Source organism: Abramis brama (assembly GCF_963993115.1).
Source record: "Abramis brama genome assembly, chromosome: 14".
Taxonomy (NCBI): domain Eukaryota; kingdom Metazoa; phylum Chordata; class Actinopteri; order Cypriniformes; family Leuciscidae; genus Abramis; species Abramis brama.
Genome location: NC_139976.1, coordinates 12450706 through 12471678, shown reverse-complemented (window position 1 = coordinate 12471678; position 20973 = coordinate 12450706). Strand labels below are relative to the sequence as shown.

Genomic DNA, 20973 nt, shown 5'->3' with positions numbered 1-20973 from the left:
CAAATCATGAAGGGAGGTACCCAGTCAGAATGCATTTTGAACTGCACATGTGATGTATGCACATACAGTATTTAGTTACTGGCAATGAGGTGCAGATCAGTTCAAGTCAATGGCCTTACAGAACCCATCAGTTTTGCGTTGATCAAAAGTCTTATCTTGCACTATAAAGCATGTTCACTGTAATCTAGGAAGCAATCATTTACATGTCTAATGGGCTACACACATTAATGTGTTTGACAGTAAAGCATCTAAGCTTACTGGAAACACTCATGGTATTTATTCTGAGGCAAAAAATGGAGGGCTTCACTTTCTACATTAGAAGAAAGGAGACTTATTAACAGTTTATATCACTGTGCCAACTCACCTTGCTCATAAAAATTGTCTGATTTTAACAGTTTACCCACTGATCGTTTGACAACTGAGCTTCCAAAAAAATTCTGTATCTGCATCAACTCATATTGTAAGTAATAATTGGTAAATCATTTAGTAAGTTCATTGAAACATTAGACATGCAATATTTAAATTTTTTTACTGAATTTTGATTCAAGAAATGAATCAATTTTACATAATGCCACTAAAAAGTAAATCACTAAAGAGTGTCACTATGTAAATTAGATTTTTTTATATTATTTTTTTAGTAAAACTGTTGATATTAGTTTTGGCCTTGGTTTAATGGAACTTGATATGTGATTTGGTTATTGAATGTTACAGTATTTATTCTTGATTTATTTATTTTTTCATTTGAATCAACACACCTGATTTATAAAATATAAGTGGGTGCAGATGCAACTTTGTCTTTTCATTAAACTTAATATGTGATTTTGTGAGCATATTCTATTTTTTCTTGATTTAAATTAAGACAAACACATTATCACAGAAATCTGCAAATAGCTACTTGATTCTGTGCACATTTAAGGAGTAACATATATATATACTATGTGCCATTATTTAATCATAATAAAATTAATAATATTTAATGTCAACCGAAGCATCGTGGAACATCTGGAAAATTCTTTATGTTGCGAGCTCAGGGATCATGTTGCATTTTTCACAAGTACAACCACAACCACACAAGATATAAATTTGCATGGAATTAATATTGGCTATTGGCCCCCAGACTGTCACCAAATTATAATAATAAAAAAACTATTTTTTAAAAAGAAATGCCCCTCACCCAACCCATGCTTTCTGCAGGTGTGTAACACATGGATACTATTAAGCCCTCCCTTGAATCCTTGGAGGAAATGAAATTTGTCTAGCTGCCTGATTTGCCAGGTGTTGTGCATATCTTCACCTACATAACCCACCTGTCATTAATAGCATATGAAAGAACTACAGTTTTTTTTTTTTTTTTTTTTTTTTTGGTGAGTACATGTGATTTGTGCTCTGACCTGACCCAAAGCCAGTTGTTTTGTTTTTTACATTTGTCACAATTTCCAATAAATGTATTTTATCACCTGATGCTGTGGTCCTGTTCTCTCTCTCTTTCTAGAGGCTTCAAAATATTGTGCGAAAATGCAATGCATAATGCTCAAAGTTGCCTGAGTGCTTCCCTAACTAGATCTATTTCTCATTCCGCCCATTCGCAGTGTTGTGTGAAGGCCAGTGCGCTTTGTCAAAATCATCCCTGAACTCAGCAGGAAGAAAAGGGATCGCCTTCGCCTTGAGTCGGGCGTGTGCTTATCATGGCTGCGTCTCAGCTCTTGCTGACAGCCTTCAGAGCTGCAGGGCCTGGACCATTGTTTATTCATCAGTCCTCCCCGTTCTGCAGCTGATCCCTGCTCACACATTCTGTTGTCAAGGACTCTGACATCGGCTCGGAACTGTAGGAACCAAGAGATGATGAACAACTGCCAGCCTCTAAAGGAGTTTTTAGCCTCCAGCTCAACAGCTGTGAGAGGTTACCACTGGTACATGCTTGGGAACTTTTCAATGTTTTATACTGAACATTTGCCCACACTTAGTTGCCCACAAGGCTTCTTGAGGTCCTGACTAATAGACTTCTTGACACACAGACAAAAAAAAAAAAAATCCTTTGTTTAATTGAAGAGGCCTTATATGTAAGAATCCAAATCAAGAAGAAAAGCAGAAGAATGCAGGGGTGAATAGGTCATTTGTTGAAGTGGAAGACAATCAGCAAAATGCATTCAAGCCAAACTAGTGTACACGGCTAAATGAGAATAAGCAATGTGGAGTTCACTGAGTAACCCATTGGGTTAAAATGTTCTGTGGAGACGAGCGCCTTCGCTTCTAATCGCGTCAGAACTGCAGGGGAGCTGCTCCTCACTTCCATCTGCTGGTGGACTTTAACACTGTCCAGCAGAATGCACACTTGACAGGCTCAGGTCAGGGAGCTTATTTGGGCTTGTGTCATAGGACCAAATGCAGATTCATCAAGCTATCATCTCAGACAAATCATCCTAAGACTGTGGCACTGTTAATAACAAAATGACTAACAAATTGTTCGTTATTAAAATTTGTTTTGATTTTGTAAACGATAGTGAGGGCGAAAAATGTGCACTGTGACAATAATTCATTCCTGATTAACAAAATCAACTCCTGCCCTACTTTCTTTTCTTTTTTTTTTAAAGCCATTTTACAATTTCCAACTTGTGCTGACTTTAACACTTGCGTAGTGGTTATACAACAGTCCACAGCCCTCTGAATCAGATAGTATCTGAGTACCACTAAAAAAATGACAATTACTTCGCCCTTTGACATTATTTATTTAGAGTTTCATGGGACTGTGACCTATTTATTTTGTGCCTTATATAGATGTGGGCATGTGGTTACTCTCTGATGTTCTGGTTTTGGTTTGAATGGTAATGGACAGAACGCAGTTCTGACAAGCTATCAGAGAGAGAGAGAGAGAGAGTGGGAGGGGGAGGGAGCAGTGAAAATGATGTACTGAAGAGGAAGGAGGATAAATAGATCCATAGGCGGGGGATGGCAAAGGATAGGAATAGAACAGTGTGGTGAGCTGGAGAAGTGGACAGGTATCTTATAAATAGCCTCCTTTGAATAAAATGTAAGGATGGATCTTTTTCTTTTTTTACGTTTTGGAATTATTGATTATATAATGTCAAATGTAGGGTAAGATGGGCCAAGGTGCCCCCACCATCACTAGTATTTCTTTCTGTTAACAATACATCTGAACATTTATTGAGTAGCTGGGTTCTCATTCATCTTGACTTCAGCTGATCTGCAATATTTGTGATATTTTTTCCATCTCAATAGTTTTGAAGTTAAATGATCCAATGTTTTGTTATTGGATAACATCTTTTGAATTTATTTTGATTTGTATGGCATATGCACATATATATGGTATGGTGTAGTATATATATATTATGTACACACACACACACACACACACACACACATTTAGTTAACAAATTGAATAAGCTTTATGTTTTTGATAATTACATTTCAAACATTTATCATATTGTAGCATATTAATGTATATATTAAAAACATTGAAAATGACAAATTAGGTATTACTTCTGCAGTTACTAAATATATAGTTCATTTAAGTTTAAATACAGCAGAATTTGTCTTTATCTGCTTATTGAACTGTGAAACAAAATGGTGACTGCATAACAATAGTTTAATCATGAAGTCTATTCTCTTTTTCCTTCCATTTCTAATCTTTGTGTGTTAATGCTTCATTTCTCACGGAATGGGCTGCCATCCTTCCTTCCCGCAGGCCACTCCATGGCCTGAACCACTTCAATGGCAGGAAGTCAGAGGCGGTCTGCAGACAGCTTTGGTACAAGCCTGACCTATTTAAATCCTGTCAAAGCAGGCGGACCTGTCTCTCACTGTCCTGCTCAGTGAGGGTCCACAGGTTTTCTGAAGCCCAGCACTGAATACCAGCACATACAATCAATCAGTCGATCCCAGATTAAAAAGTCAGTCTTAGATCTGCGATCCTGTGATCTGCTCATGAGGCCATAAGTCTCCCCTGATACAACGCCCCATTTATGCATTTCAAATATCCTCATCGCGACATAGGATAATGACTCACGGCAAATCGTAGCCTGGGTAGAGATTTTGCCCTCATTATCATGACAGAGCCTTCATGAAAATGAAGGCCGAACCAGGGCCTAGTAAATTAGAGCGTATACTGGACAGCAACTTAAATAGTATAATAAATACATTCATTTGGAGTGTCATGTACGGTTGAACTACATACATAGCCTATATTCTCGTTTAATTTTATATATAACATCCACTAGCATGACTCTTTATATACATGATCCACAAAGATTGCACAAAATAGGCAGTTGTGTTCATTTCAGAACAATCTTAGAACTCATTTTAATTTTAATTTCGATTTCTTTTTTGTTCAAGAGAACCGAAAAACACTGGCATACAATCAGGAAAGTGACAAATATATATTGAGGGCAAAATTTGACATATTTTTAGTTTAGGGATAAGTTACTAATACTGTATGTAGTTGATAAGAGAATATCAAAATGAATTTATAACACTAAATAACACAATAATTCAGTTAATTGTGAATTGAATTGTATTACCGTAGCTTGCAGATCAGCATAAAGTTCTCTGAAACATCTACAACTTTGTTAAATATTTGAAAATTAAACTATTTATACAATTAGTTTAATATTATTAGACCTCACAGCAAATAATGCATTGGTAAACATACATTTTTCTGAATTATGAAAGTGAAGGGAAAAGAATAAATATAGTTGACCACATAAAAATGTGTAGAATGTTTCTACCAGAATAAAGATATATCTAAAGAAACCTATGTGTTGGCATCATATATGTGAATACCAATGAAGTCAATATTGTGCCAATGTGCTAGGAAAACATCCTATTAATGACATTATACAGTCAGTACTAAATTACTAACCTAATACAATACTGCCACCTAGAGGTGATTGCTTCCTCGCAACATCTCCATCTTCAAGATTAAGTCACATAAATACCAAAATATAAATAGGCAACCCCAGAGGCAATAAAAGTGTCAAACATTTTTAGTCATAAAAAAAAAAAAAAAAAAAACATTCTTCAAAGATATTTACATTTATTAAAGAAGGAACTGCAAGGAGGTAAATACAGTACAATATAGTGTCAACCTGGTGCATCACATTTCAGGCACTTAGCATAAAAAAATAAACTTGTCTCTCAGATCCTAATAAAAACATTTGTGACATGGGCATTACAAGGAAGGAAGGAAGGAAGGAAGGACATTTTTGCCTCATGACAAACATTATTTGGTTGACAGATGTCTGAGTGAGGACTATATTTTTGCTCATTCATGGCGTGACATTACTTGTTTCAAGCTGGGCGATTTGAGCTGAATATTAGGTGGCTGTTAGGGTTTGCATAAACAATTCCACTACTTCACATGTATAACAGTGATTGTCATGTCACAAAGAGGGTGACATACATACTGAGTGAATATTGAAAATAAAACTTGATATGCCAACAACAAAGTTCTCATGTGTTAGAAACAGTTAACGGACCAAACACGGGAAAGTAAAGCTTCAGAGAAATCACTGATTTATGACAACTATAATACACTGAACACTCGCTACTTAAATCATGGATGGATTATTACCTTTCTGCCATCAAAGCTTCATTCAAGCACAATGGACAAAGAAAGATTAATGGACAGAGACAAATTAAAACATCTGTCCTAACAATTACAGAGATCTCTCAGTGAGACTTCAGCGTGGCAGATCACAGCACTTGTGAGGCGTTTATCTACATTTAAAGAGAAATTCTATTAGAGAAACTAAAAAATTAGCAGATTGACAGATCAATTCAAAAGCACCATTGAGTCCACTGTATCTGGACAGTGTTAACTGGGTTGAACAGTATATAAAACAACAGTTTCATCAAATGTCTAGTAAAGCATGCTTTAAATGTAAAGGATATACTGAATATTATAACAAAAACAACTGTTCATATGGGACAGAAACCCATATTTTAAAAAGGCTTGATATTGGAGCTATCAATGAGAAAATAGTGTCTCAAAAATAGTTTAAAGGAAGTCTTAACTTCTGCTTTAAAGTTAAATCAGTTGAAAGCAAAAAATCAATGTAGTCTAGCACAAATGAATGGTCAATCTTAATCTTTGAACTCTGCTAAGCACACACAAATCTTACAAATGTGGACTTTACCATGAAATGAAACGGACCTTGTTAAAACTTTGAGGCAGAATGAGGCACTCAAGTATCACAAAAAATGAAAATACAGTTAGTGTTTAGTTGGCTTTTTGAGGTTTGTTGGCTTGCATCTCAATACGTCATGTTTTATATAATTTTTTTTTTTAGTAAAGCATAATAGTACATTTACAGGTGCATTTCTTCATTTCAAATAAGTAAAAGGACAACAAAAAGCACCAAAGCCATAACTAACAGATGTAGGTTCAGAATATATTTTCAGAAAAAAACATTCAAACTATTATAAAGTCCATTATTGCTACTGAAGGGACACCGGGTCTGATTTGATGTAATGAAGGTAGATACAAAACTGACCCTAAGAAACAACATGAGAACAAATACAGCGTATTAATGGCAAACCACCTCACAGGACACATAATTTCAAAAGGATGGCTTCCACAGGAACCAGTTGGGCTTGTTTTTAGGCAATATTCTAAAATAATACTTAATGGAAGAGTTCATCCCAAAATGAAAATGTCCATTTACTCACCCTCATGTCATTTCAAAGCTGTATGACTTTTTCTTCTATGGAACACACACACAAAACTTTCTGAAGAATGTTTTTCCAGGCTTTGCCCGTGCAATGAAAATCAATAGGCTCCAAAACAACATTAAACTACACCGACTTCATTGTATGAAAAAAATAAACAACAACATATTTTGTGTTCCACAGAACAAAGTCATAAAGGTTTGGAAAGAAATGAGGGTGAACTAAATGACAAAATTTCATTTTCTGGGGAACTATCCCTTTAAAATTTGCAGATGCATTTTGAACTTTTCACAACATCTAAGCCCCAAAGGACATAAATGGGAAAACAATATGGTTCAATGACGTAGGAAGTAGGACATTTGTAGCCAACTAAAACTGTACTTAAAATGGTACATAACGTTTAAATCTACAATTGTACACAGCTTCAGAATGAAAGATATTTACTTCTTTATAAACTGGACCATTCACTTATTCAAAGACTATGGAATTACCTGAGAAATTGGTTCAATTGTCTGCATTAAAAAAGGTATATAAGAGACAGCACCATCTTATACCAGTGATCTTCCTGCTTGCACCATAAACATACAGTGTGTCCAGTTTTCACAGTAACATTCTATACATACTCAAGGGTTTCGCTTTAAATATACAAGGGTGAAAATTATTTACATACAAACTTGTTTCAGGTACCAAACGCTTCTCTATTACACTATACCCTTTAAAAGCTTCTGGAGAAAAATCTATGGAAAAATAATATAGACAGATTAACTGTATCTTACTGTACTATTAAAAAAAAAGAAGAAAAGATTACAAAACAAATCTGTTTTCTACAACGTAGGATGGCATTTGGCCCAATCCAGGGGCTCTGCAGTTGCATTAGAACAGCTTATTCCAGTCTCTTGTCGCCTCCATTAGATGCCGTTGACCATGGCCGATCCAGTCCTCTTGGTTGTTGAAAACTCGGCCACAAAACCAGCAACAAAATGTTGACTGCTGCTCTGAACCAGCAGATGAGGACCTCACCACCTCATACTTATTTCTGCTAGTCTTTTTTAACTTGAGTTTTAGTATGAATCTCTCTTGAACAGTGCCTCCTACTGGCCTTGATCTTTTGCTCCCATTGCCATTGGAAGCATTCTGCTTTGAAAGTGTATTTGGAGATTCAGAGAGGGCTTTAACTGTACTTTGGGACAGTGCCACCTTGAGAACTTCACCTTTGTATTTGTTCACTGACCTCATGATGCTAGAAACTTCAGGAATATCTGCATCTGGGTGGTTCAGAACAACCACAGGCTGGTTTCGACGGGGACATTTGATTTCTTGAAGTGGACTAAAGGGACAGAGCCTTAGCATTCTCATGACATCTTTCGCAACAGGCTCCCAAATTGAGGTAGCATCTTTCTCAGACGACTTGCTTGAGATTCTCCTCATTTTGGAGGAGCCCTCCAGCATTTCCTCAAACAAAGCCCTTCGCCTCCGTTTCCTTTGGCTTCGTGGACGGATGGGACAGGGAACAAGTGGAAACTTCTGTAATGCTACATCATGTTCAGCCCTGCTTTTGTTTTGAACATTGGATTGGGGTAAAATGTGTTTAAGCTGGGATGCTGGGATGAGTTTATGAGTGAGACCCTGGGAATTAGTAGAGGTTTTCAGACCTGCCGACACATTGGTTAAAGATTTATTTGAGGACATTAACAAGCAAGGGGGCTGTAAAGAGCTTGTGGCAAGGTATACCGACTTTTTGGCTGTGGTGTATGGAGCAGTGGAGAGAAATCTGGTGCCGTTGGGACCTCGAACTATCTTAAGGAATACCCTGTTTTTGCCCGCCTCATTTCCTTGGTTGCCCTGGTTCAAAGCTTTCCCATCTGAATTGTTCAAAAGTATACCCGACTTAGCTGGAGAAATGTATCTAACTAAGTAAGCTTGCCTCCCAGACTGCAAGGGACTGGTTTTATCTGCTGAATTCACAGGCATGGCCAATACAGGACGAGTTGCAAGCACAGTCTTAGAACTTGGACCATTTGACTCACTACTAACTGGGGTAACAGGGAGTGATCTCTGAACTAAATAACAAGTCTGTGGCACATTGGTCGCCTGTTCTCCAGATGAGGACTTGACAGCACCTGAAAAAAGAAGAGATGCTTTAAGAGCTGCAGCATTGACGAAATAGCGGTTTCCACTGCCGCTCGGTGCCATTTGGATAGGCGCTTGACCTTTAGTTTCCAGACTTGAACTTTGTGTAGACATGCCAATTCTGCCTCCATTTAAAGTCAGAGCTATTCCCTTAGTCTTGCTGGCTGTCTCAATCCCAGGTTTCACATAGGACACATTAATTTTGGGAGAACTGGACTTAGTAATCAGCTTGAACCCAGCTCCACTTTTCAGCTGAACTGGCACAGCATATGGAGTGTCAGTAGTTTGAAGGAACATCTGCTGTTTTCCTTCAGGTGTTTGCAAAATCCGAAGTGTGGTTTTGGTCGGCCTAACAGTTTCTTGTCCTGTACCTGAAGACATCATTCTTTCTTTCTCAAGCTGCTGGCTGATAATAGCGTCCGAGTGCTTTTCAAGTATCTTTCCCAAAACAGCTGCGCTAGTCAAGCTTGCCGCTGTATTCTCACTTGCAAATGTGATGCCTTCCGGTTTCTTCTCTGATGAGGATGAACAAGTCGTTTCTACTTCTTTTTCTGGAAGCACAGGAATGAGTGAATCATCAACAGTAGCTATGCACTCATCAACCTCAATATCACTATCTGACACTCGCTCTAATGCTGGATTACTCTCATTAGCCACTCCCTTGCTATCTTCTTCCACTGGAGGAGGAGGCGATGCCGGCAGAGTTAAGCTCCAGTCACCAAAATCCTCCTCGCACTCTTCTTCCTCTAGCCCCAGCGGTGAGTCTTCCTCAGGCTGCAATGAATCGGGAGAGCTCCCGAAGGAATCTTTAGAATAATTGTGGAAACTAAAGACCTCTTGACTTGGGGAATTAAGAAAGTTATTTTCAACCTCTGTGTTACAATCTTTGGCATCAGGTGACGCACCTTTACTAGTTTCATTTTGTGAGATTGCCACAGTGGTTTTGTTTTTAGTTACTTCAGAGAACTTTCCAACTACACTGTCTGAAGCTTTGGTCTCACTTGAGTCAGAAGGAGAATTTGGGTAAAACTGAGAGGTCTCTCCAACTTCTGTGTTAAAAGTCTTAATGTCAGTCATCTCACAAAATGTGGTCACAACTTTGTGAGAATTAGAATCTTGCCCTTCTGCAGCCACTGAATCAATGATGTTTTTTTCCACAGAACGTTTAATAGGGCAGCTCGGGTCATTGTTATTCTTACATGGTTTACCACCTTTTGAACTGAATTGAGGTTCCTGGATAAGAGATTCTTCCAAAAGCACAGCAAATGTTGCATCTGTTGTTTTTATATTAGGAAGTTTAGATTTCAGGATATCAACGTGTGTGAACTTGTCATCTACAGACATTTCAGGATCAGATATTGAATTGGAAGAGTCACAGGAAGGATGTGTGGTTTCATCAGCAGGTGCCTGTGAACCTGAGGGTTGATCCATAACTGAAGCGAAAGCTGTAGCCTCATATTCAGATGGGTTTACTTGAGCAATTTGCAAATCAGAAAGTGTAGTCTCAGAACCAGCAGAGGAAAACTCTGATTTTGAAACAGGAGGTGTGGCGGCTGGATTTGCTGTCTGGATATCATCAATGTAGCTTTTTTCACTTGAACAGAGGAAAGATACCTCATGAAGATGCGGCGATGAACTCCCACTCGATTGGCGGCATTGACACAGAGAAAGTGCAGCATCTTTTGACGCTGTAGACAGTACACCATGTGAGACTTCAGTACCATGTGAGACTTCAGTATCCTCATTATTAACCTGCCATGCCTTACTTGCAATCTTAAAGCTAACTTTGTGCTCCTCTGTCAGGGGGAGATGGTTGCCAATGTGATTTTCAACTTCCGGCGACTCTTCTTTTATGGAAGATGGCTCATTTGATTCTCCAGACTCTAAACTGAGGAGAGATCCAATGCTTGGTGAGGATGAAGAGCAAGGGCTGCTGGTTGTTTTATCTTCATCATCACCGATGTGTGAATCAGAAACCTCATTTTCAGTGGAGTCTTCTGGTTTTGTCGGTATGACTTTTAGAACTAAATGCTTTTTACCATCTACTATCTTAAAGCCCATTACTTTAGTGGTACAGTTTGGTGGAATAGATATTTTATTCTTCACCATAAGAACAGTCAGTCCATTGTTGTTGGTTGAATTCAGAAGTCCTGGACTAATCTCATGCTCTTGTAACTTTGGTTGTGGCATTGTTGATGGAATAAGGTGCAAAGTTTGTGGCTCACTTTGTACGGTAGACTTTGTCCATTTATTATTCTCTTTTTTAACCCCAACAGCTCTTTCAAGAAACTGCTGGGTTTCCTCCAAGGTTTTTTCAGGATTAAACAACCTGCCATTATGATCGAGCAGACCTACACCAGGGAGTGAGTTAAGTTTTGACATCCACTGCGATTCTCTGGATCCTCCACCTGGAGGAGACTTCTTAAGCAACAGTTTTAGTCCAGAATTAACACCAGAATTGTCCTCATTTGCTCTCCTCTTGTTCATCTCCTCACCGTGTGCCACTGTAAGATGTTTGTTCAGGTACTCTCTGCGAGCTGCACTATAGCCACACATCTGACAAGAGAAAGGAAAAGTCCCTGAAAACACCAAGTTATGCTTCTGAAGCTCTCCTTGTGTGGGGCTACCATGCGGACATTTCACACATTTGTGATTGCGTTCGTTGTGACGATGGATGTGCTGAACAAAGGTTCCTGCATCTCTGGTGGAGAACTCACACTTTTTACAGCGAAACTGTCCATTACGGCTGTGGCAGTTGGTAAAGTGCCTGGTGAGCAAAAGAAGTGAATACTGCACCCCATCGTTGCAAATCTCGCACGTGACCAAAGTGTTTCGATGTCCAATGCGATGTCGCTGAAGAGATGAGAATTCATTGGTGACAAACGAGCACAGATCACAAGGATAAGTTGGAAGGGTTCCTTTGTGTGATCCTTGAAAATGCTTCAGCAAGTCGTTAGGGCTGTAAGTGGTGTCGTCTTTGCATTCAGAACAACAAAAACTCAGTATTTTTCCAGAGAAGATTGCACCCTGCTGCATCTTACATGGAGTCTTTCCAGAAGCTTTGCCATCTATGTGAAGATTATCAGTGGCTGACTCCTCAGGGTGCGTTTCATCTTGGTCACACTGCTCGTTACAAGAGGCTGTCTCTGGAAGCTGATGTGCCAACTCGAGTGGCAAAGTGTGGTTCAGTAAGGTGTCATCATCCTGGCTCTGGTCATGGCTTTCAGGGGGATCATCTGATGCGGTCAGGTCAACCTCCATGCTTTATAATATAGGCTCCTGCAATATTTGGAAAACAAAACAAAAACATTATTATATTGTAATAAGTGAATAATACTACTGTACAGTTAATGTTTTACAGCATTTAAGAAAAATTACCTCTATTAAATACATCTTGTAAGAGCTACTATGCTTTAATTTACACTTAAATCAAACATATATGCAATATGTTGAGTATAAAAGTATTACAGAAACGTCAACATTTAAAGTGGATCAAAAAAGTTAAACAAAGTTGTCCTAAGACAAGAACAGGTATTGTTTAAAATTCATGTATAACTTTGATGACAGGTTTTGATCCACTTTAAATGTTGACTACTGTAATTTAACTAGAATAACTAAATTTCTTTTTCCACAAAATGACTTACTATAGACTACATATTCTCTCTAGTGCAGTCTATAATACTAGTATTTGTTTAAAAATGACAGACAACATCTTCTTGCCTTTCATGCTTGTCTTAGTTTGTGTCAAGAAAGCAGAACAGAAAATATTTCAATGCCATTCATCTCAATTCCTTGCATCTGGAAAAACTGGTTGTCACATTTTATAGCCTTTAACAGCCAAGTTATACTGCAGAGTGAGAAGTATGAAAAACTTTTATTCATGAATGTTGCAAAAATGTAATCATTAGGAGCCCAGATGGAGTTACTTTTCATTTTCTGTGCCAATTTTGCAGAATATTATCCAGAATTCTTTTTTTATACGCACCACTTAGAAGTTTATAATCAACAAAATATCATCAAATAGGCTATGCCAAACAATATCTGATAAATAAACAGATAAGGGGCATGGGATGCGAAGAATTTTTAGAATATTGGTTGTTCAAAGTCTGTGAAAATCTGCAGAGCATTTTGCAAATTTCCATATGGACCTACCCATCACAACTTTTACCTGTGTTTAAGAGATGATCACAACAGCATACTATCATACTACACTAATTACTACAACAGTTTATAGCATGTCTAATTTTCTGCATGCATAAATACATGGATGATCCACTATGTTTTCCAAAATGAGCAGTACTCTGTTTACTGTGCAGAATATAGCACTTCCCATTAATTTGTGGTTCATCAGTGAAGAATGAACTGACATAAGTAATTCAAACTGCAGAATTTAAACATTTGTCTTGACTCATGATTGAGCTGCCAAATGTTAAGATATTTGACACAAAATTACATTATATTTTCAAAATATCCATTTTTATTTCCAAGATAATAAATGGATACCACTTGCTAAATGAAATGTGCAATGACGTCATGTGATGTAGTGTAGGTCACGTAACAACAACTGCTGTCATACTGTTTAATAATATTATTTGAAATGTTTACTGTGGAGAATAACTAGAGTCTAACCCTGAGAAATGCTAACTCTGTCTGTATGGTAACCTGTTGAAATGTAATAATTTAGAAATATGTCAATATCTATCAAATCAAATCTATAATATTTTTTAAGATTGAATGTTGTGATTCAACAATTATACAGCAATCAAACTTTGCCATTAACCAATTTAATCCCACTGGTCACATCTTGACAAAAGTGACTTTTGAGTCAATTATCTAAAAAGAGTTGTTGATGTATTTTACACATAGTTGTCAAATATTAAAATGCAGACTGTCTTGATTTCATGTGATTATGTTTTACATGACTGGTGTAAATTGTTTTATGACAACAGTTTAATTCTAGTTTGCACCTCTGAAAAATGAGAGTCTGTGTCAGTTACATAAAAGCAAGCATGTAAAACACGTCATGATACATGCGAGACACATATTTAAACAATCTTAAATTAAATGAATTTTTAAGATTGTTCTGGCACATATAAAAAAGGATCACAATACATGCCAGTGGTCACATTTGTGAACAGTGGGAAAACCCTCAGACAAATTTTTAAAACAATTCAATAACATTCAATATTTAAAAACAATAATAAATAACAAATAATTTTAGATGTTACATCAAATGAAAAGTAAAAATGAATTTATTCTTTGATTATTTTTCCCATTCTCCATACAATTGCTTGATAGTTAAAAAAAGAAAGAAAAAAAATTCATCTAGGCTATTGGGTCATTAACAAACTGAGCAATCAGACTCCCAATGGCTATAATTGTGACCAGCATTACTAACTTGTACAAAACTTCAGAAAATGCAAGAAATGGAGGAAAATGTTCATTTCACTGGGCTATCTAACGAGCTGGGAGAACGCTGGAATTAAATGGATTAATGTTTGAATGATAAACTCCAAACTAATTTACAACCAAGATGTGAAGTGATGGATGGAACATCATTTCATATGCAAGTTAAACTCTCTTGTTAAGTGTAAACTTCATCAGCATGATCGTATCTCATACCTATATCCGTGCACATCTTTGTAACAGACAGCGTTGATTATCTTTTCTCATTTTCCACAATTGCTATTAGCCAAACTTTTCATCAGAATCTCATTACTTCACAATCTTTCTACAGATGCGCAAACAAACTTTTTAAAAACATGATACAAAACCAGCAACACCTAACAACAAAGTCCTGCATCTGCGAAGAAATAAAGTTATTTAAATTAAGTTGACATTCACCAACTTTGTGCAACGCGGACACGCACAATGCACAGCCAACTAAAGGAAGTGCCATGTCAATCGACTCAACACGACAATTATGGCTGTGCATTTCTGGATGCACACCGATTATCCCGCTACTCTCTAAGCGAACAAACCTACAAATGTCAAAGTCATTCACTCATAAGCCATGTTATTTATCCACATCAACAAAAATAAAGCAACTCGCCCCCACCCACGCTGGATGTAATCATACGATTAAAAACACAAAGAAGTCAACGTAAGAGCGCACTACTCAAAAAAAGTCACAGTTATATTGGAGTTGAATGCCACTGTGTCTTAATTAAAACCGCTGTTTCAAATAAGCGCAGTTTAGAGAAATTTACCTCTCTTTTCTCTTTAGACTGGCAGGTCGGTGACGGCAGCCATGACAGTTCCATCCGGGTTCCGCTGCCTTCAATGCGCGTGAGGCAGGAACTCAGAGCGGATGAATATGGATTACCTGAAACACTCATTAGGTCGTCTTTACAAACATATATTTCTTTTTAAACCTCAAAGCAAATTCTCTAAATGGAATACAAATTTCCTTTGTTTAATTGATGAATTAAACGTGTTGTTTTAATTAAAATCCACGTAGTTTTCGGTCTGTTTCAGACGCAGTTTTGTCCATCTATAAAAGTGGCCGTGCATACTGCTGTTTTGTAGACTCAAGGGACGCCATGACTCACTCTAAATCATGGAGCGCCATCTTGACCTACAATATCATTACTCTGATAGATAGTTAAATAGTGTTTACTAGGTTACAAATACTGGCGCACTGAAATGCGCAAATAGATGTAAGAATCATATTGTGCTACTGCGATGATAATAAAGATGATGATGCTTTTCCTGGGTAGGCCTATCTAACATTTATGTAACAAGTGATCCTAGATTATATCAGGGTAACCATAATTTCAAATATAAATAAAAGAATATAGACATATTACTGCAATGAATGTTAATTAAATTAAATTGATAAGGCTTTTACACATATAATGTTTACACTAAACATGAATTTTCAAACTGTTTTTTTATTGCAAGTTGTTTCTGGCAAACAAATTCTCATATTGCAACTTCAGGCTTTACACTTCACATTTTAGGAATTAGATACATTTACATTTATTTACTAAATAAATGACATGATTGTTAATGCAGTTTTATTTAGAAGGCTTTTACATTTTGTTCTACAATATATGACTACCACTATGATGTGAAATTACAAATCAGACATGGTCCTTTTCAGAAAAAATATTGCAAACTGAGTCTCCAAAAAGAAGAATAACTGTAGGTCTATGTAATTTATGCTGTTTGTCATAAGAAGCCATGTAGGTAGGATACGATTTAGAGTAAATGATTTTCATTGGGCCGAAAGGCCACCAAAAGGGACAAAAATGACTTAAATATTTGAAATGTTAGTCTGAGATATTTCAGATATTTGATAATACTCTGCTCTAGGCATATTAGAAATGCATTAAATTAAATGTCTACTTATAATATTTGAAATTCAATAAATGGATCATAAACTATTTGAAAGCTGTATGTATAATAACAGTGTTTCATTTACTAAAAAATAACATTAAAATGTATGTAATACTGACATAATATGGTAATGTGCAAATATTGTAATTTTAAAGTAGTAGCCTAAGCAGAGTAATACATGTAGTAATAAACAGCCTTACAAATTGTCTTGACATGATTGCAAATTGATCAAGTGTAAAACAAAAGATGATGGATGAATGAAGTGTAAATTAAGGTGTGGCATATGAAGGTGTGACTTGCCCATTAGAGATCATAGAGCCCACTTACTTCAAAATTCAGATTTGTGGAATTACTGTATGTAATTGTTTGTCATTGTGGGCCATGAGCTAAAAGATCCAGAATGAGAAATTATGATGACCAGGTCAGAAATTTACCAGGCCCTGGTACAATATTTAATAGCACTTCAATGGAAAAGAAGAAAAAGAAGAGCTTTGTCCTGAAATCAAGGTTTTGAAACACTTTGAAATGAACAAATATAGGATATATAGATAGAATATGATATATATACGTTTTGTTATTGTATTCATTGTTTCAGTAAGAACATCCCAGTGCTTTTTAAAGTGATTTCTATATCCCAAGTATATATTGGGATATATAGTGTAATCAATCACACTTTTATTATTGTCAGAAAAAAAATCATATAGACCTATAGGCATCTATGACTGGGGTCTTTTCATATCAATAAAGGTATATTCACAGCTGTTAAAGGGTATGAATTAGCTATATAGGAGCCATTGTATAGATTGATTGGGACATATCAATCAAAGAGGCGTAAACACATTCATCAAACCTATTCACACCTATGACAGAGGTCATAATCTTTTCAAATCTGATTATCACAAAATGTTGAAATTTGAGAGCAGATTAAAATCTATTTCTTGTATGATACAAAAATCCACTATTTATGTTTATTTGTTAATCTAAAATAAATACAGTATATATGTAACTTATTTATGATTGAGAGAATGTTTCAACACAGAACAATGTTTTAGTTCTACTATACTTTTTTAGACAAGATTTACGCATTTCAATTAATAGTAAAATACCATCAAATTGAAATAAACAATCCTTACATATTATTATTATTTAAGAATTTTAAATGAGTGAAAAAAACTATTGCATTTTGTATAAATCATAAACTTAAATTTAAACATTTTAAATTTTTTTATGAATAAGAATCAAATATAATAAATGGTCATAAAATTTAATTTAAAATTTAATTTAATTTTTAGTAAAAACATCACTGTGTTAATGATCATAAATAGTTAATGATCATATACTGCATTTTGAATGTAAAATCTTATAAATATAATCATATGCTAATGCTTAAAAAAAACGAAACACAGGAGCATTTACTTGTATATTATTTTAATGTATAATAGTACATGTTATACAAATAATAAAATGGATACATAAAGTAAAATGTCTGCTATTGCAAAAATCTTAATACATTTTAATGGAACAAGGGAATGGACCATTTAGTTTATGTGATTCGTATTCATAAACTTAAACATATTTTCATTTTTTTTTTAATTTATGAATACGAATCACATAAAGTGAAATGGTCCATTCCCTTGTTCCATTAAAATTTATACAAAATGTTTTATTAAGCTCTTAGTTTTTTTTTAATCATTTAAAATTCTTAATCCATAAAGTGAATAATCTAAGGATTATTTAATTTAATTTGAATGAATTTTACTATACAATTGATATTCGTAAATCTTAAAAAGAAGGCTCAACATTTTTTGAGTGTACTTACACGTTTTTTGTTGTTTAAATGTAAATTTGCATATACATATTTTTAACATTTTAAAGTAAAATGTATATGCAAGCTGGATGTATAATTACATTATTTATTTACAAAAAATAAAATTAAAATGTATGTAAAATCATAAAAAAAATATGGTAATGTACCTGCAAATATAAAAAAATTTTAGGTAGTAAAAAAAATAGGTAGTAAGCAGTAATATTTCAATACTTCAACAGTCTTACAAAATGTCTTGAGATACTTGATGAATAACAAAAGATGATGGATGAATGAAGTGTAAATTAAGGTGTGGCATGAAGGTGTGACTTGCCCATTAGAGATCATAGAGCCCACTTAACCTTTAAAGTGTACAGGTGTTAGGACGGCCCCCTCTGGACCAAGGTGGGCAGGTATAAATAGTGGTTACTCTCAGTTCTTGGTCAGTAGCACAAGGAGCAGTAAAACAACATCCAGCTTGACCTACTCAGTCCTAACAGAATTACATTCTACAAGTGACAATCAAAAGATCCTTGAAAGACATGTGGATGGACTGCATTGGTAAGCATTATTGTTTTTAATAATTTATTTTTTAGATTTTAATTTCCTGGAGTAATTATTTATCTTGTGCTTTAATAAAAACATTTATTTTTACTCTTACAGCTCAAGATGGAAACTCACAGGCCAGTAAGATTGCAGGCCGCAGGAAGAGAACAAGTTTCTCCAAAGAGCACTTGGAACTACTTAAAATGGCTTTCAGAGTGGACCCCTACCCTGGTATTAGTGTCAGGGAAAGTCTATCTCAAGCCACTGGCCTACCCGAGTCACGGATTCAGGTATGTAAAGAACAATACAGATAACAAACAGTTTTTAAAAAAGTATAAAAATGTTTGTATAATATATCAACATTCTAACATAATTGTTTTGTTTTGTTTCCAGGTGTGGTTCCAGAACAAGAGAGCCAGAACCCAAAAGAACAGAGCCACTTGGACCTCACCACAGCTAGACAGTACCTCTCCTCTGCCCAGCCCTTTCCTACCCCCTCACATGGCTAGTGTTGGGGTCAGTGGCCAACAGAGAGGCAATCAAGAGTCGTCCTTCAACATTCAGATGTCTCAAACGTCTCCTCAGCACTTTACTTTTCCTCCAAGTGACTACAGCACACCTGCCATTAAGCCACGACAAAACAGGTTGATGGGAACCAGCTCTTGTTCTCCCTCTGATCTGCAAGCTATGGCAGACAGCTGGAGCTCTGGAGGAAGCACACAGAGCTCTCCTGAGTCTACATGGAGTCTCCCAGTACAGAGTTTTGGGAATTCCTTCGATGACGAGAGTCATTTCTTCCTCTACCCACCACCTCCTTATCCTCATGGAAGTACCAGAGTTGGGTGTGTTAGTGGCTTGGAGTCACTTCCAACTTCTCCTGCCTCTACTGATTCTGCATTTTGGGACATGGGACTGGAAAATTGCTCTCCATCTGTGCCAGACACCGACTGTGGAAGCCCATGGAACTGCATCGCTGAGGAGCAGCCTGTGGCCCCACTTCCAGATCTGTCCTCTCAGAATCTGGAGGATGTCCTTGGGGAAATGGAGCCAGCCTGGTGGAACTTCAATGGCCAGATGGATCTAAAGTAATCTAGTAAACATCCATAACCTAAAGGAGACAAACACTGTTTTAACATGGGGTTTAACTTGAGGGATAGGATTCTTTCTTTTTGAACTGTATTATATGGAAAGCATGGTATTGTGCAAGTGCCGGTTACAGAGCAATATCAGATATCCACATTGGACATTTAATTACATTGGTTATTTAATGGACTTTATTTATTTAAATTTTCTACCAAGGAGTAGATTGTAAACAGTAGCCCACGGTTGCACCAAAAAGTAACTTATTGTAAACAGTAGCCTACGGTTGCACCAACTTATTTATTTTTTAAGCTCTTTTTAAGGTATTACAGTGCAGTTGGGATATTTATTTACATTTAATGAAGCTCACACCACCTATACTGTCACTTTGTAAAATAACTGATATTTATTTGAAATAAAATGTTAAAATGTATGATTTTTGTTGTTGTTAAATTCTTTGATTCACGAGGCGAAATGAGTGGAAGGGCCTTCCGGACATGTCTGGACATATTACATTGATAACATACAGGGTGACATTCTTCCCTACTATAGTAGGCAAAAAACAGTACAAAAGAAGTATGTCCGAATTCAAGGTAGGCTACTCATAAAAGAGTAGGCAAGAAGTATCCAAATGACCTACTTTTCAGTCGAGATTCTGAAGTGTGCATACGATAGACACTTTTTCCCACGAGGCCACGGAAGTGGATTTGTGAATGGCAGTGAAGCAATATAACAGATGCTTGTAGGTCACATGACAACATGGCAAATGTAGTACGTCCGGATTGCTTTCGTACTACACACACTCTATAAAACATACTTTTTTTAGCGGCCGTGAATTAGGCTATACTTTAAAATAAGTAGGCTACCTCAAGAGAGTAAGTGATTTCAGACACAGCCTCAGTAGTGGAGATTTGGATTCAGTTCAGTGTTTTTTGATTCTCTTCATCAAAAAGAGTCGTTTTATCTGAGTAAATTTGTTCACTGATTGAGTCGATAAGTTTCTCTGTAGGTTAAGTTACACAATTACGCCAGTTGGGGGTGAGTCTTTTATTCGCCCAAAATATCTATTAATTAAAAAAAATCAGATTCACTCAAAAGATTAATTGAGAAATCAATAGTAATATCTCGACTCCATTTACGGCATTTCCCAACTCTGTTCGACATTTCCATTTTATATCAAAGACCGCATGCATATTTCACGAGTTTATGGTTTTCTGTTGCTGAACAACTTGTTCTAACATTCGGTTTTTACAAGCATCATAAAATCAACATCTAACGTTAGGCATAATAATCAAGGAAAAGTCTTTTGTATGCGGAACGTGTGACACGGATCGTTCTTTCCAGGGTCCTTTTTGACAAGACAGACTCTGTCGAATGTAACCACTTCC

General features: G+C 36.3%; 2 protein-coding genes across 2 annotated transcripts; one reads left to right on the top strand and one right to left on the bottom strand.

Annotated features, from left to right (window-relative positions):
- Positions 1 to 5030: 5030 nt before the first annotated feature.
- On the bottom strand, positions 5031 to 15104 carry LOC311095918 (zinc finger protein 518A). The gene is made up of 2 exons (XM_084134806.1): positions 15024 to 15104; positions 5031 to 12093 (listed from the first exon to the last, which is right to left on the bottom strand). The coding sequence occupies exon 2, from the start codon at positions 12073 to 12075 to the stop codon at positions 7558 to 7560; it is 4518 nt and encodes a 1505-aa protein (XP_083990932.1). The 5' UTR covers positions 12076 to 12093; positions 15024 to 15104; the 3' UTR covers positions 5031 to 7557.
- Positions 15105 to 18276: 3172 nt separating this feature from the next.
- On the top strand, positions 18277 to 19598 carry mxtx2 (mix-type homeobox gene 2; the record flags this gene model as incomplete). The annotated part of the gene is made up of 4 exons (XM_084135371.1): positions 18277 to 18282; positions 18460 to 18520; positions 18623 to 18795; positions 18899 to 19598. The coding sequence occupies 4 exons, from the start codon at positions 18277 to 18279 to the stop codon at positions 19592 to 19594; spliced, it is 936 nt and encodes a 311-aa protein (XP_083991497.1). The 3' UTR covers positions 19595 to 19598.
- Between the last annotated feature and the right edge of the window lie 1375 nt (positions 19599 to 20973).